The sequence below is a fragment of the Beta vulgaris genome, chromosome 3 (genome assembly GCF_026745355.1).
Source record: "Beta vulgaris subsp. vulgaris cultivar EL10 chromosome 3, EL10.2, whole genome shotgun sequence".
NCBI classification, from domain to species: Eukaryota; Viridiplantae; Streptophyta; class Magnoliopsida; order Caryophyllales; family Amaranthaceae; genus Beta; species Beta vulgaris.
The window spans coordinates 56,215,996-56,230,881 of NC_079204.1; the positions used below are offsets into that span (position 1 = coordinate 56,215,996).

Consider the following 14,886-nt stretch of genomic DNA (forward strand, 5'->3'; position numbering starts at 1 on the left):
TTATTTTGTTCAGTTAATTTTTTATTTCTTTCTTTTATTGTTGTTTTTGTTTCATTTGTTTTTTTGTCTATTTACTTTGTTGATTTTTTCGCTTTGATTGTGATGGATGTTGTTGTCATTTAGTAGTTGTATTGATTTTATCTAGTTAAGTGTTTTTTCAGTTGGTATTGTTGTTTTATCATTTCGTAGTATTTATGTTGTTTTTCATTTTATTTGTTTGTTTTCTTTCATTTTATTATGTGTTTGTTTCAGTTGATGCTGTCTTTGTTTCATTTACATTTTTTTTTTGTGTGTTTTAATTGTTGTTTTGTATCATTCACATTTGTTTTTCTTTCATTTGATGTTGTTTTTCTTTCATTTAGACATTTCTACCTTTCATTTGGTATTTTTGATTTTGTTTTTCTTTGATTTTTTGATGTTTTCAGTTGATTATTGTATTCTTTCAGTTGATTCTTGTATTTTTTTCAGTTGGTGTGTAAATTCTTTCAGATTGTTATTGAATTGCTTAATTTGTTTATTTGGTTTGTTTAATGATTCATGTGAATTTTATGTGTTTCAGTTGTTTAGTATTTAGCTTATGGTTTCTTTGGTATTTACATATTACTACCTTTCTTTTGGTAATGGTGTATTTGTTTTCAGTTGGTGTGTTTATTTGGGTATTTGGTTTGTTTATGTTTCTGTTTGTTGCTTGTTTATTTCATTTGGTTCTTTTTTCCTTTCAGTTAGTGCTTCTTTTTTCATTCAGGTTTCATTTTACTTTGTTTCAGTTAGTCATATTATTCTTTCAGTTTGTGTTGTTTTTCTTTCATTTGGTCTTGATATTGTTTATTTGATTGAACTTTTTTTCTTTCAGCTGTGAGAAATCATTGTCTAAGAAGAAAGGCAAAGCTGATTTATCACTAGGGAAGGTTACATTTGCAAGGTCTAATCCATACGAAGAGAAAGACACTTTTGATGCTTTTAACTAAGATGTGCGTAGTTTCGTCCGACGAGAATGGTTTGTCAGACGAGTCTGACACAATACTATCTCATTAAAAAATTAGATGGTCCGACTAGAGTGATATGATTAGACTGACAATACAATACTTGCTCTTTTAATCTAACTCAGTTTTTGTTTGGACAAATTGTCATTTGTTGTATATTAAAGGTTTCTTATATAAGCAAATACATTTCAAATGTAAAGTTATTCTAGTAATTTAGCAACTTTTATAAGTTTTTACTCCCTCTGTTTTTTTATCATTGTCACTTTCTTGTGCGCGTCTCCTAATATACATCTTCGAACTCAAATATATTTCAATATATATTAGTAAAAATTACTCTATCCGTCCCATAATATAGTGTTTGTTTCTTTTTTACACGGTCTCCAATATGTAACTTTGACCTTTAATGTCTTCAATTCGGTATTAATAACATATATAAAAAGTTGATATTATGAAACTACACATTGACACGAATCTAACAAGATCCCACATGAATATGTTTTTTTTATATATACAGATGAGAATATTTGGTCAAAGATTTTAAAGTTTGACCCACAAAAAATGAAGTAGGCACTATATTATGGGACGGGGGAGTATGACGATTGAATATTAATAAAATAATAATTAAAACGAATCAAACAAGACCCCACATGACTATATTTTTTCTTATAAATTGAAAAAAAAAAAGAGAATATTCTCTCTAAGTACGAATAGTGTCAGAATTTCAAGTGAGAATGATAAAAACAGAGGCGTAAATTTAATTTAGCTTCCTAATGTTTATATTACGCTATCACTTAAGAACTTCTATCAGTTAGATGTTTATCATACCTCTGAATTTTAAAAAGTAGACACTATGAAATATGCTCCAGGACTAACCCATTGTGCAAATAATCTCCATTTTTATACTCCCCTCCTTACGTGTGAGATTTTACGTGAGTATAGTAGGAAAATAAAAAGGGAGTATTGCAACATACAAAGTATGAAAATTAGTTATATATGCACAAATATGTTAAATTGCTTAATTACATTTATTTTAAAGTTTTTTATTAAAAGTTGGTAAAAAAATGAATTTGATTGTTTTTTTAAAATTTGAGTGTATATTCATAATTTAGGGTGGATAATTATATAATAGAAATAGTGCATGGCCCGTAAAGGAAAAAGACAAAAAATGGAAACATGAATCAAAGCGACTTTAATTTAATTCTTTTTATAACAACTTGTCGAAAAAAGAAATCTTGCAAGTATTATAAAATCTTGAAAAAAAAAACATGTTGCAAAGTATTAATAAATGGGATGTAATAATATTCGAATTTTTTCCTTAAATAATGCAAAAGTGGGTTTTAATTCCCAAAATATGCCCAAAAAAATTAAAATTCCCTGCGTACCGTCCACGTAGGACGGCACGCGAGAAAATTATTTTTTTTTGTTTTAACCCACGGAAACCGCTACTCAAAGTAGCGGTTTAATTTTAAAATAAACCGCTACTCTGAGTAGCGGTTTATAAATATAAACCGCTACTCGGAGTAGCGGTTGTAAACACAAATTTTCGAGTCGAAATAAATAAGACGAGAAACAAAGTAACAAAGAAATTATATTTCAATAAATGTATTGAGTACAATCTCTGTAAACAGTTTATAATGAAAAATAAACTAAGTCCTCTGATTCTGTTTCGTAGCTTGAGAGTGACACGTGTTGGTGTCGACGTGGAGTTGAATGTAGACTGACCTGTTGTCAACGTCAACCTGAGTTTGAGTGTGGATGACGTTTGTGGTCAAGATTTATTGAGTGTGGTTTGGGTATATTCGAATGAGGGCTGACAAACTTGAATCTCAGTCGAATATGTTTGAGTGTATCTGAATAGTCGGCACAATTTTGATGTGCTTGTTGACTAATTGCAGAGAGAATTCTAAGAGAATTTTATGAGCTCTTGAGAATAATGATTTTTCCGTCCCCTCAACTGAGAGATGTGAGGTCTATTTATAGGGAATGGAGATCCCTTCATGGACTTGGTAATTTATGGGTTTGGGCCCGTTTATGACTTAAATTTTTTTTTTTTTTTTTTTTTGTAAACCGCAACTCCGAGTAGCGGTTTTACCTAAGTTGAATTTTTTTTTTTTTTTTTTTTTTGTAAACTGCTACTCCGAGTAGCGGTTTTACCTAAGTTGAAAAAAAAAAATTCTCGGCACTTGTAAACCGCTACTGCAAGTAGCGGTTTTACTAAAAAAAAAAAATTCTCGCGTGCCGTCCTACGTGGACGGTACGCAGGGAATTTTAGTTTTTTTGGGCATATTTTGGGAATTAAAACCCAATTTTGCATTATCCAAGGAAAAAATTCAATAATATTCATATACTACTATTAGAAATCCCAAAAAAGAGTTTCTATCTTTTCGAAAGGGTTGCTAAATTTTTTTTTTAGAAAAAACAAGGAACCCAAAAAAGCAAAGTGTGGATTATGTATTGGGGTGCACAATGTTTATTGTGCACCCAAAAAGAACATATCATTTATAAAAAAAACACAATTTTTTTAAACAACTAGTCTACTTTAAAAAAGAATACACGAATTAAAACTAAAGAGCATATTGTTCAATATTTATAAAAGAACATATGTTATAATAAAAAGAAGACATAGTAAGTAAATATTTACGCTTAAGGTAAAAGAAGATATACTTTTAATTTAAATTCGAAAAAGGAATCTTTAATTACAAATTTTAAGAAAAAAAACAACAACAATTTTTTAAAAATTATAGACTCTAAAAATAATAAAACGATATAAGTTAGAAGAGGATGCATCGTCCTCTATATACACTTGGATACATATACTTATTTGCGCAAAAAAAGTGTGCAACAATAGTGCAAATATAGCCAAATCATGAAAGCATGGGGTGATAGATCAGATCCTAAATTAATGGCAAAAATTTCCTAAGACAATGTAAAAGAAGGCAAATAAGACACGTTATGTCTCCCATCTATTGTACGTGTAATACTGCATGAAAACCCAAGTGTTAAGTACATCATCCTTTATCTCCCAAATATAAACTCCTAAACAACACGCACAAAACTCGTTACTCTTCTAGTATAGTTTTTGGCTTACACACAAAACAAAGTAACAAAGAAAGAAAAAATATCAGGTGAACAAAAAAAGAAGAGCGAAAATTTGGCATAAAATGTCGACACATCCACAAGTTCCCGGCGAGCCTACTAAGACCGGCACCACCATGCTCGAGACCGCCACCGCCGCAGTTCAGAAGTTCGGCCCCGTTAACGCCATCCACCAGCATCTCTGCGCGTAAATTTTTCCCCTAGTGCTTTTATTTGTTATTATGTAAAACATCGATTATGAAAGTGATGATATAAGTGGTACAAGTCTTATATATACATGTGTGAAAGCATATAGAAAATTTAATAATTTTTTTATTTATATGAGCCATGAAAGTTTTATAAGGTATAGAGAAGGGAAGGGGATTCGAACTTCTGACCTATTATTCATAGCAACTCAATTTTATTAGTTAAAATTTAATTAACTGTGTAGAATTAATTGTCTTTGCATTTGTTTTTTCAAAAAACTGCATTTTGGTTTAGATGTATTATTTTTTTTCTCTTTTTTTTTGTTTAAATGATATATGTAGTTATTATTTTTTTCTATTTTTTGGTGTTTCTATGTTGCCTTATATGCCGAGATAAATTCAAAAGTTGTCATAGCAAGTATATAACATCATATGTATCTAAATTGAAAAATTGACAAGAAAATAAACTTAGGATTTATTTGGTTTCCATATCTAAAGTTTGTATATTTCTGTTGTTACTTTCTAGAAGATGTGAAAACTAAAAACTAAATAAATAATAATAAACTAGCCATAAAGAAATAATATGTTTCTACATGATAACAAAAGTGATGCTACGAGTATATATTTGAATTATTTTTAAGTACAAACAAAGGATCGGAGAAGTTTAGAATATCCTTAAATTGATCTTTAAGGATATCTAACTATAATCTAAGTACTCTATTAGATTATTTTCAAGTGATCTGCATGGAAAGGATTAGTAACCCCATAACTATATGTGCTTTGTACGATGAATGGTAATGAATGAAGAAATCAAGTTGTCCTATATCCGATCTGATCCGATCTGAAATTGCAAGCAATTTGGATCAATAAGATACAATAGTTGCTATAAAGTTTGATAAATTAGACTTGCATGCACATAAACTGTAACTTCTATTGTAAAAAGAAATATGAATTAAGAGAAATATAAACGTCGATTGATAAGATTGAGTGGCATAACATCCATGTTTATAGATAAATTTTATAAACACGGGACATAAGATTTCTATTATATAGGTTGGTCCTATCTTAAGGATTAATAGATACATTCTATAAACACGGGATATAAGATACGGGACATATATAAGATTTTTTACTATATAGGTTGGTCCTATCTCAAGGGTCGGTCTTAGTGTAAAAAAAGAGATTTCTATTATTACACTTGTGAACTACTTTTTTCCTGTCCCATATATAGGTTCCACTTCTATGGAGACGACATGACACGACAAGTCGAAGCACACCATTTCTGCGGGCACCAAAACGAGGAAATGCGCCAATGCCTCATCTATGACGGCCCTGAGGCGGATGCCCGCCTCATAGGCATCGAATACATCGTATCGGAGAACCTCTTCATGACGTTGCCAGACGCCGAGAAGCGGCTCTGGCACTCCCATGAATATGAGGTTAAGAGTGGGGTGCTCTTTTTACCTGGGGTTCCTGGATCTGTTCAACGCCAGGACCTTGCTAAGGTGGCTCAAACTTATGGTAAGACCATTCATTTTTGGCAGGTCGACCGAGGTGATAACCTCCCCTTAGGTCTTCCCCAAGTGATGATGGCACTTACTCGTGATGGCCAACTCTATCCTCATCTTGCTGCTGGTAATTAATTAAGACTTTCTTTTTTCTTTTTGTGCCCTTTTGGTGTTTCACGTGCGAGATAACAAGTCATATCATTAAAAATCCAAGTGTCCTTTATAATTAAGACTTACTTATATATAACCTTGATTTTATGTGTTTTAAGGTTACTAATAAATATACTAGTAGTTTTTTTTAGAATAAAATATACTAAGAGTTATGTATGTAATATGGAGGATATGATTATTGATTACTCCATTATATATATATTGAGGTTACTAATCAATATATTAGGAGTTATTTATAGAATTATGTTATATGCAGTCCTCAGAGATGCACATAAGACATGAATTCACTACTTAATATGAAAATAAATTGCGAATTTATGAAAAATTATGCATTAGTAATTGATTTAATAAAGGATCAATTAATGCATAGAAATTGCTCATAATTATTGGGTTACGTATGAATTATGTTTTCTATGAGGGTTACTTATTTTAGAGGCTATTGATCGATATAGTAGGGGATTTGCGATTTTTTTGGGTTACTTAGAGTTAATACGGGTTACGTATTTACAATTATTATAAGTGATTTTTTCGATTTTTTGGGTTACTTAGAGTTAATACGGGTTACGTATTTACAATTATTATGAGCGATTTTTTAGGTTACTTAGAGTACTTACAATTATTATGAGTTGTGTTTTAATATCGTTAGTTTGTCTTTTATGCGTGTGACTAATAATATTAGTCGTGCACGAACATTTGTAATGTATGTTGCGCTTTATTTAACTTTGTTGTTCCCACTTCTATGTACGTAGATGTGGAGAAGAAATTCAACGTAAACTTTGAGAAGGAGAGAGAAAATCGTGCATACATGAAAGGTTTAGAGCATGGAATTCATCCCTTGGCAAATGCACAAGGAAAAGGGCTAAGAACTGAGCTACGAGAGGTGGATTGTAATCCTGGTGCTGGTGCGCATGCAACTTCAAGAGTTTTTGTTTAAGCATATATATAATTAGTGGGTAATCATATCACTAAGTTTTAATTAAGATAATATGCTCCTATCTCATAAAAAAAATGCCCCTAAATATAGTATTATCAGCAAGACACCTCGTTAATTAATTTTCATGTGTGTTATTTGCATGTTTTTATCTTATGTACGTAGTAAACAGTAAAATGTGACCTGAGTGTATATGCATAAATAATAGTAGTTCTCTATAATTTTACTAATGGTGTGTTTGGAATTTGGATATTTGAATTTCATTTCTGATTCTGGAATAATTGGGGGAAACAATTGTTTGGATAAAGAAGAATTTTAAAATCTCGGATTGGTCCTGTTCCTAATTGTTAATAATTTGTCGTTCTTTAACATTTTTGTTAGGAAATTTTGGAACTTTTTCTTTACCTTATGTTGTGATTATCCATTATTACTATTTAAATTAAAATTATGTTTTAATCTATAAATATTAAACTAGAGTTTTTATTAGGCTCGTTAGACTCGCAGGTAAGTCTGTCTTTTTATTACGGTGGGTCATGAACAAATAGTTAAGCCGCATAAAAGGGCTTGGACGACTAGGCATGTTAGGTCCGTTGATAAAAATTTAAGACTAAGTTTGGCTAGTAACTCGTTCAAGCCCACAAATGATCACATATATACACACTATTCATTTGTGACCTTGGGTTCAAAGCTATGGATGATTGTCTCTCTTTTCACTCCTTAGTGAAGTATTGGAATATAATTTGTAAAGGTTACGGTTTAGCTAGGCCTTTTTTGAACTGAATTAAATCAAATAGAATCAAAGCTGTGAGATAAATTCTTAGATGCACTTAATTAAATTGAAGCGAGTTGATTAAACTGCAACTGTGTCCGAAAAAATCGGGTTTTAGTTGGATGTAACTAGTGAGTGTCCCGGGCGATGCTCGGGGTTGTTACTTTTCATAACTTTTTTTGTCAAGTTAGGAAAAATTGACGAAATGACATGATAAGTAGTTACATGATTTTTGAAAAATAAACCCTTACAAATTTGGGGATGAAAGGAATAAGTTAACTTTCTACAAGGAATTGAATATGTCTATAATAGTCTCTTGTTGTTATCATAAAAATGTTAGCTATCTAACTACTTGTGCAAATCTTTTAGTGAGATATATTAATAAGACTTTATGATAATTTATTTTGAAATACTAAACAATGGTGTTATGTTGGATTAATGGTTAACCTTCCACTTTTCATTTCAAAGGTCATGTGATCAATTCCTTGTAACTACACATTATTATTTGGTAATGGCTTATTCAGGCTTTTGGGTTTTGAAATTGGTCGATTGCTAAAAAAGGTGTTTGATTATTAGTTTTTTGGTTAGCTGAAAAAGCTGGCTTTTAAGCTAAAATGAAAAGGTTGTCTAGACTCTAGAGTAGTTTTTTTTTATATTGGTTTTTGGCTTGTTGTTCCACAAACTTTTTAATAAACAACCAACAGCTAATAACCACAATTAATTTTACCAAACACTTTTGCAAACAGCTGACACTTAAAAGACCAGTATAAAATGTTAATATCAAATTAACCAACTAAACCAATCAAAAACAACCACCAATCGTGAATTGCTAAACTCCCCCCTATGCAAAAAGAATAATAATATAATACATTTTTTTGATTCATATGAGTCACGAAGGCGGTACAAAGTACAAAGAAGGGGAAAGTGTAACACCCCCAAGTTTCTCTCTTTATAAAGAATATATTTTAATATAAACACTTGAGAAACTTGAGAGTATTACCGCCACGTGATAACGTTAAAGGCTAAAACTACTAACTACTAAATTAACAATGCAGCGGAATTAATAAAAATAACTTCTCTTTATTGATAAATAAAAATTTATTGTTTCAACTAAGACAAAGGGAAATGTAAAACATAATGACTACTAAACTAAGCTATGTAGTAATCCTCACTAGCTCCCCATATGTAGTATGCATCAATCAACCTGAAAAATCTGCTCACCAAAAGGATCATCACAGGGACAAAGCCATAAAACAAAACAAAATGCGTGTCAGTAAAAATACTGAGTACATGTATATGCGGAAATTTAAACACTTTATTAAACATTCAAAAGAATATTCATATAAACCTTTCTTGAATACTTGAAATAACTTGTATAAATTCCTTGGATACTTGTATAATATAAAGTATATAACTTTAATAAAACTCGTTTCCTTGCCTAGGTACCTTTCCTAAAGTGTGCACACCCCCCAAGTTTAGTATTCCTTACTGAGTCTATTACGGGGAACTACCTTGTCCACATGACTTATACAAAAAGTACATGGGTAAAATATAATAGCTACCGTTCTTGCTAATAAATAACAAGCCGTGGCCTCTTTATAAATTGTGATCATAAAGATCATATAACTAAGAAAATCTTTCGGAAATAATCCTCCTTTAAAAGAATAATAATTCTTATATAAAACTTTAGCCATATAAAAGCATAATATAAATAACTTGTTCATAAAAACTCTTATTAGAAGTAATAGCATTAAAAGCAACTATTATATGACCAAATTAATATAGTAAAAACAAAACCATGCTATTGTGCTATAATTATATTTCGTAACAATTTGTCTACTGAATAACATATAACTGCCATCGCATGACAAAATATGTAAGTTGCAGATTTAAAGCAGCATGGCAAAACTCTAAAGTTATATATCGTAATTCGAATTTGCAGCTACTTAGATTTCAAGAATGCGCAATTTAATGACTTGTAGTCGAATAACAACGTACTCCAATCCTACTGTTTAGTTGGTGATTACTTGAGAACTTCAAAAAAATTGAGAACTACTATAATTTAATGACATGGTGGTGTAAGTTCCTAAAGCAAGCCCACGTTAAGCATAGTTAATAATAATAATGGAGGCAACTTAATATGCAAACATCACCCACTACTTGAACATGTATATATTTAAATCAATGATAAGCTTGACAGTATAATACCAATCATGAATCTAAGACGCTTCTAAACAAGATTATATAGAACTCACGAAAAACATGATTCCAAATCCAAAATAACAAACCTAGAATTATGATACTACATATAAGAAAACAAGATTTAAAAATCTACATATACACGCACCTTTAAAATAATAACTACTAGGGAGAAAAATAGAGAAGGTAGGCTAAGAGGGAGAGAGGATTTAAACTTGAAAAAAGAGATTTATTCCTCAAATTTGGTGTGAAAAATATGGTGGGTGGAGACCCCTATTTATACTAGTTGGGTAACAAAGATAAGAATAGGAATAGGAACTAAAAGATAAATTTTTGAGAAAGATAATTAATTTTAGCTAGGATAAAATATCTTTTATGATAATATAGGTAGAATAGAGGAATATTCCGCAAGATAAATAGTCTAGATGCTAATTTAACCAAAAGATAAAATAAACCAATTAACAAATTAACCCAAAAGATAAGATAATAAAAAGAAACAACCTTGGAACAAGGTAACTCACTGGCGTGAGTTCCTTCACGTCATTTAAAGACTTCCTTTTTTCTTTCTTTTTTTTTTTTTTTTTTTTTTAATCCTTTTCGAAATTTCTTTTAAAAATATCTTCTAACTACTTGGATTACAAGTTATAAACTTAGGCCCAGTATATAATTTGGGCTAGAATTTATTTGAAAACCCCATAATTTAATACAAAGGCCTATTTGAAACCTTTATAATTAATAAAAGCCTTTTTAGTATATAAAACCTTTTAAAAAGATATAACTAATAACTTACTAAAAATACGGAGTATTACAGAAAGGGCCAAGGGGGTTTCGAACCTGTGAATAAATTGCACATTTGCACCTTCTCATTTTTATTACGAGACACAAGACAACGGTGCATGATAGTCTACATTATTACTCCCTCCGTCCCAATTTATTTGTTACATTTACTTTATCACAAAGACCAAGGAGGGAGTGGGGATCATTGCCATAACAAGAATTAACAAAAAAAGTAAATAGGTAAATTGTGGGACCTATGTACTATATATGGAAACATTTACAAAAACAAGGAGGGAGTGATGACAAATTTGTAAATAAAGTGTGGGACCTATGTATTATATATGGAACTATTTATAAATGTAGCAAATAAATTGAGACACATCTTAATGGCAAAATGTAGCAAATAAATTGGGACGGAGGGATTACAGGACAAACAGAAAATATAACTCACACTTGTGAGTTGTGAGTTCTGTCACGTAGAAGAAACTTAAGGTGAAGTCTACATCTATCTCTTTTCGAATTCGCTGCCATAAAAAAGATGTGTGGCTCTCTCTTTCTCTAACACAGTATACTACAAGTAGTGTTGGTATCAGTGTTGACAAGTCGTCTTCCTTGCATTGTCCCACATATTATGTAGAGCATCATTCATTCATTCATTCATTCATTCATGTCTCTTCAACTCTTCCTTACCATTTGCCAAACCAGAACATTTTTCAGGATTCTTTTGGTGTGGCAGAGTAGCACACGTTTGTCTTTCCTCCTTCACCTTTAACTAATTTAAAGTCTTTGTCTCATTCGATGTAACTTTGTGATCTATGAAATGGAGTACTAATTTTCGTTTCTAAATACGTGTAATTTGACTTTTACACTTGTTAATACACAATTATGACCATTAATATCGCAAATTAAGTATTTGTAAAAGTTATAAAAAGTTGATATTATATAAATATGTAATGAAATAAATCCAACAATATTTTATAGGAGCATTTTTATTTTTTTACTATATAACTAGTGAAAATGTACGGTCAAAGTGAGGTGTGTGAATAGTGTAAAAGTCAAAATGTTGCACTTAAAAATAAACCGATGAAGTATTTTTTTAATTGTCTAATATAATTCTAGTGGGTGGATTATTCGATGAGTAGATAAATCAATCTCTATATTATACTCTAATTAATACATCTCAATGAGTACTTTATTCATATCTAATTATTATTATTTTTACTAATACACAAAAAAAAAAAATTAAACGTGTATTGGCAAACATGGATATTAAAGTAGGAAGAATAAAGAAAACGAGTAGTAAGATGAAGAGACTCAATTAGTCATTAAATTAATAATGTCTGAAATCATTCTACCCTATATATACACTTGATTATCGTTAGAACTTAGGCTATGTTTAGTTCATTTGAAATTTTCTGATATGAACTTATCTGATCTGATCTGAACTTATTTTCTCTGATCTGATCTGATCAGATTACAAGATTTTATCTTTTAAAATTTTCTCAATATATAATAAAAAATATAGTCATGTGGGGTCTTGTTTGATTCGTCTCAATGAGTACTTTATTAATATTCAATTATTATAATTTTTACTAATATGTAATAAAAGACATTTAATAGTAATAATGATTTTTAAATATAAGCATGATCTGAACTGATCTGATCTGACTAGATCTGAAATAAACAAAAATAAGGTGAACTGAACATAGCCTTAGAAGATTAATAATACACTTTTATTATTACTCCTAAGAAATACAATAATGATTGAAGAAGATTGGTGTACACTCGAGTCTTTGTATAACGTTATTCTATTTCATTGTTTGAGGTTGACTTGGAGTAAGGCCCATTGAAAGAAATAGAGTCGCACTTCTAATAGATTGGATTGTCCTCAGTGTTGTTTCATAACATTTTTTTAATTTTATGTTGTTGAACTTTCACCTTTGATCATCAATATATAATAATACTAAATTACTAATTAACATCATAACAATTTTTAAAAGAGTCTAACTTGCATACTTGATGGTTGGTTATACTCATGCGAAGTGCAAGTTTAGTAGGGTCTTTCATTTTACCAACTTTAAAGAAAACACACTTAAAAGTTGTACTCATTCCGTTCCTTATTTGTTCTTCCTAATTTGGCTTTTTTTTCTCCCTAAAAGTATTTAAACGCAAGAACAAAAAGGAACAAAAAGGAACAAAAGGAATATAAGATACTTCACATAAACATGCATGTGAGATTTCATTTTTAATATGTAATCACTATATTTATAAGATCAACTTTTATTTTTTATATCCTAATTAATAACGAATTTAAAATATGTCACGACATAATGATACTAATCATATAAAGAAACATTAATTTAACGACTACATTAGAACAAAACACAAATTTAAGAGATTGTACAGCTGGAAAAAAGGCTATTCATCTAACCATCCCCACAATCAAAGACGACGATATACATTAACAAATCTAACCTTTTTTATTTTGAAACCTTAATACAACTAGGCAAGGAAATAAAATGTCGTCATACCTTTTTGTTCCGTAGAGAACCGTCAGCTAAATAGCCTTACTCTATACGAAACACGTAACACGTGGCCAAAGAGGAGCAATTACTAACCATCCCCACAATCAAAGATGACGATGTATGTCAACAAATCTAACCCTTTTATTTTAAAACCATAATACAACTAGTCAAGGTAATAAAATGTCGTTATACTTTTTGTTCCATAGAGAACCGTCAGCTAAATAGCCTTACTCTATACGAAACACATAACACGTAGCCAAAGGAGAGCAATTACCGATTCATAAGGTAATAGCAATTACCCAAGGGCCAAGTGTGAAGTGTCCACTAGTCACTAGTCACTAGTCAGTACTCAGTAGTTTTATGTTAATTGTTAATGTTAAGTGTTAACATCAAAAGCCCAAAACTTCTGCCATTCTTCTCTACCTTCAAAGTTCAACGGCTTCATAAAAAAGAAAAAAAAACTTCAACTTGAGAGAAAATGGAAAAAAGTGAGGAGAAAAACAGTGTAAGTCTTGAAGATTTGAAGTTAAAAATGGCGGATTTTGCTAAAGAAAGAGATTGGGATCAATTTCATAGCCCAAGAAATCTCCTTTTAGCTTTGGTAATTTACTACACTTTTGCTACTAATATTTTCAAAAAAAAAACCCACCTTTATATTATAAACCCTAGAAATTCTTATTCTTGTTATTATAATTTTTTGGGTTATTCAACGTAGAAAGATTATTTCTTTTGAGTTTTTCCCCTAACCCTTTTGTAGATTTCTCCTGTTATATGCATCAAAATTTTTGTGTATTATTTTAGAGGATTTTTTGCTGTAAAGTTTTTATTTTTAGAATATCATATTAAATGAAGCAAAACCCTAGATTAATGTGATTATTGGAGGGTAAATATTTGATAGAATAAGTAAGAAACATGATTTTGGTAATTTGTAAATGTAAATTATTGGGGTTTCTGGTTTTTTTGGTGCAAATTAAATCCTGGGAAACTTACAAAATGATGAAACATGTTTATTGTAGAAAAATTAAAGGGAAAAACTATTGGGTCAAAATTAATTATTGGGTCTCTGGGTTTTGCCTAGAAAGTTGATTGCTCTTTTGGAAACTGAATCTTCTTTAAAGGGAAAAGGAGAAAGGTAAAATTTTGAAGAAAAAATGTTCTTTAAAGAGTATATAATTATTAGGTTAGTTTGAATGGCCAGTTTAACATGAATAATTTGATTTTTTGAGTGTTTAGATTTAAAGTTAGTTGTCATAAGTTTGGAAAATCAAGATTTTGAGAGATGAAAGTTGGGAGATTGAAGTTAAACCCCACAAATTGGCAAATTAGTGTTCCTTGTTGTACTTTATAAAACTAGGTAGTACGCGAGCCATACTCGGTTGTTCTAAATAATCTATGTGAAAAGATCGAGAATTAGGCCCTGTTCTTTTGGACTTATTTTCAGTGCAGTTCAAACACTCTCTCATGTTCAGCTTTCTCCGAGTTGAGTTTCAGTTTAGTTTCTCTCAGTCCAAAAGAACGGGGCCTGACTACCCTTAAACTCTATCTTTCAATGTAGTTGTTCAAACAATTTATATTAGTTAACATAAATTTTTATTTCAATGCAAATGCTTAATTAATACTTAAGATTTCTATTTACTATTAGTTCCATAGTCAATTATATGATACACCTTAATACTTTGGAGGGAAAACTTGCTTTAGTGGCTTATGTTTTACTAGTAGAGTAAGATAATAGTGAGCAGTAG

At 30.4% G+C, this 14,886-nt stretch overlaps 1 protein-coding gene across 1 annotated transcript; it reads left to right on the top strand.

Annotated features, from left to right (window-relative positions):
• The first annotated feature begins 4,049 nt into the window (after positions 1-4,049).
• On the top strand, positions 4,050-7,104 carry LOC104889714 (hypothetical protein). Its single transcript, XM_010675008.4, has 3 exons — positions 4,050-4,266; positions 5,496-5,899; positions 6,693-7,104. Exons 1-3 carry the CDS (start codon positions 4,145-4,147, stop codon positions 6,875-6,877), a joined length of 711 nt encoding a protein of 236 aa, XP_010673310.2. The 5' UTR covers positions 4,050-4,144; the 3' UTR covers positions 6,878-7,104.
• The last annotated feature ends 7,782 nt before the right edge of the window (positions 7,105-14,886 follow it).

Bases quoted from the DNA above. Each gene is read 5' to 3' on its own strand.
- LOC104889714 (XM_010675008.4), top strand. From the start codon at position 4,145: ATGTCGACACATCCACAAGTTCCCGGCGAGCCTACTAAGACCGGCACC. The intron at 4,267-5,495 runs GTAAATTTTTCC...TCCCATATATAG, and splicing joins ATCCACCAGCATCTCTGCGC to GTTCCACTTCTATGGAGACG. The intron at 5,900-6,692 runs GTAATTAATTAA...CTATGTACGTAG, and splicing joins CTATCCTCATCTTGCTGCTG to ATGTGGAGAAGAAATTCAAC.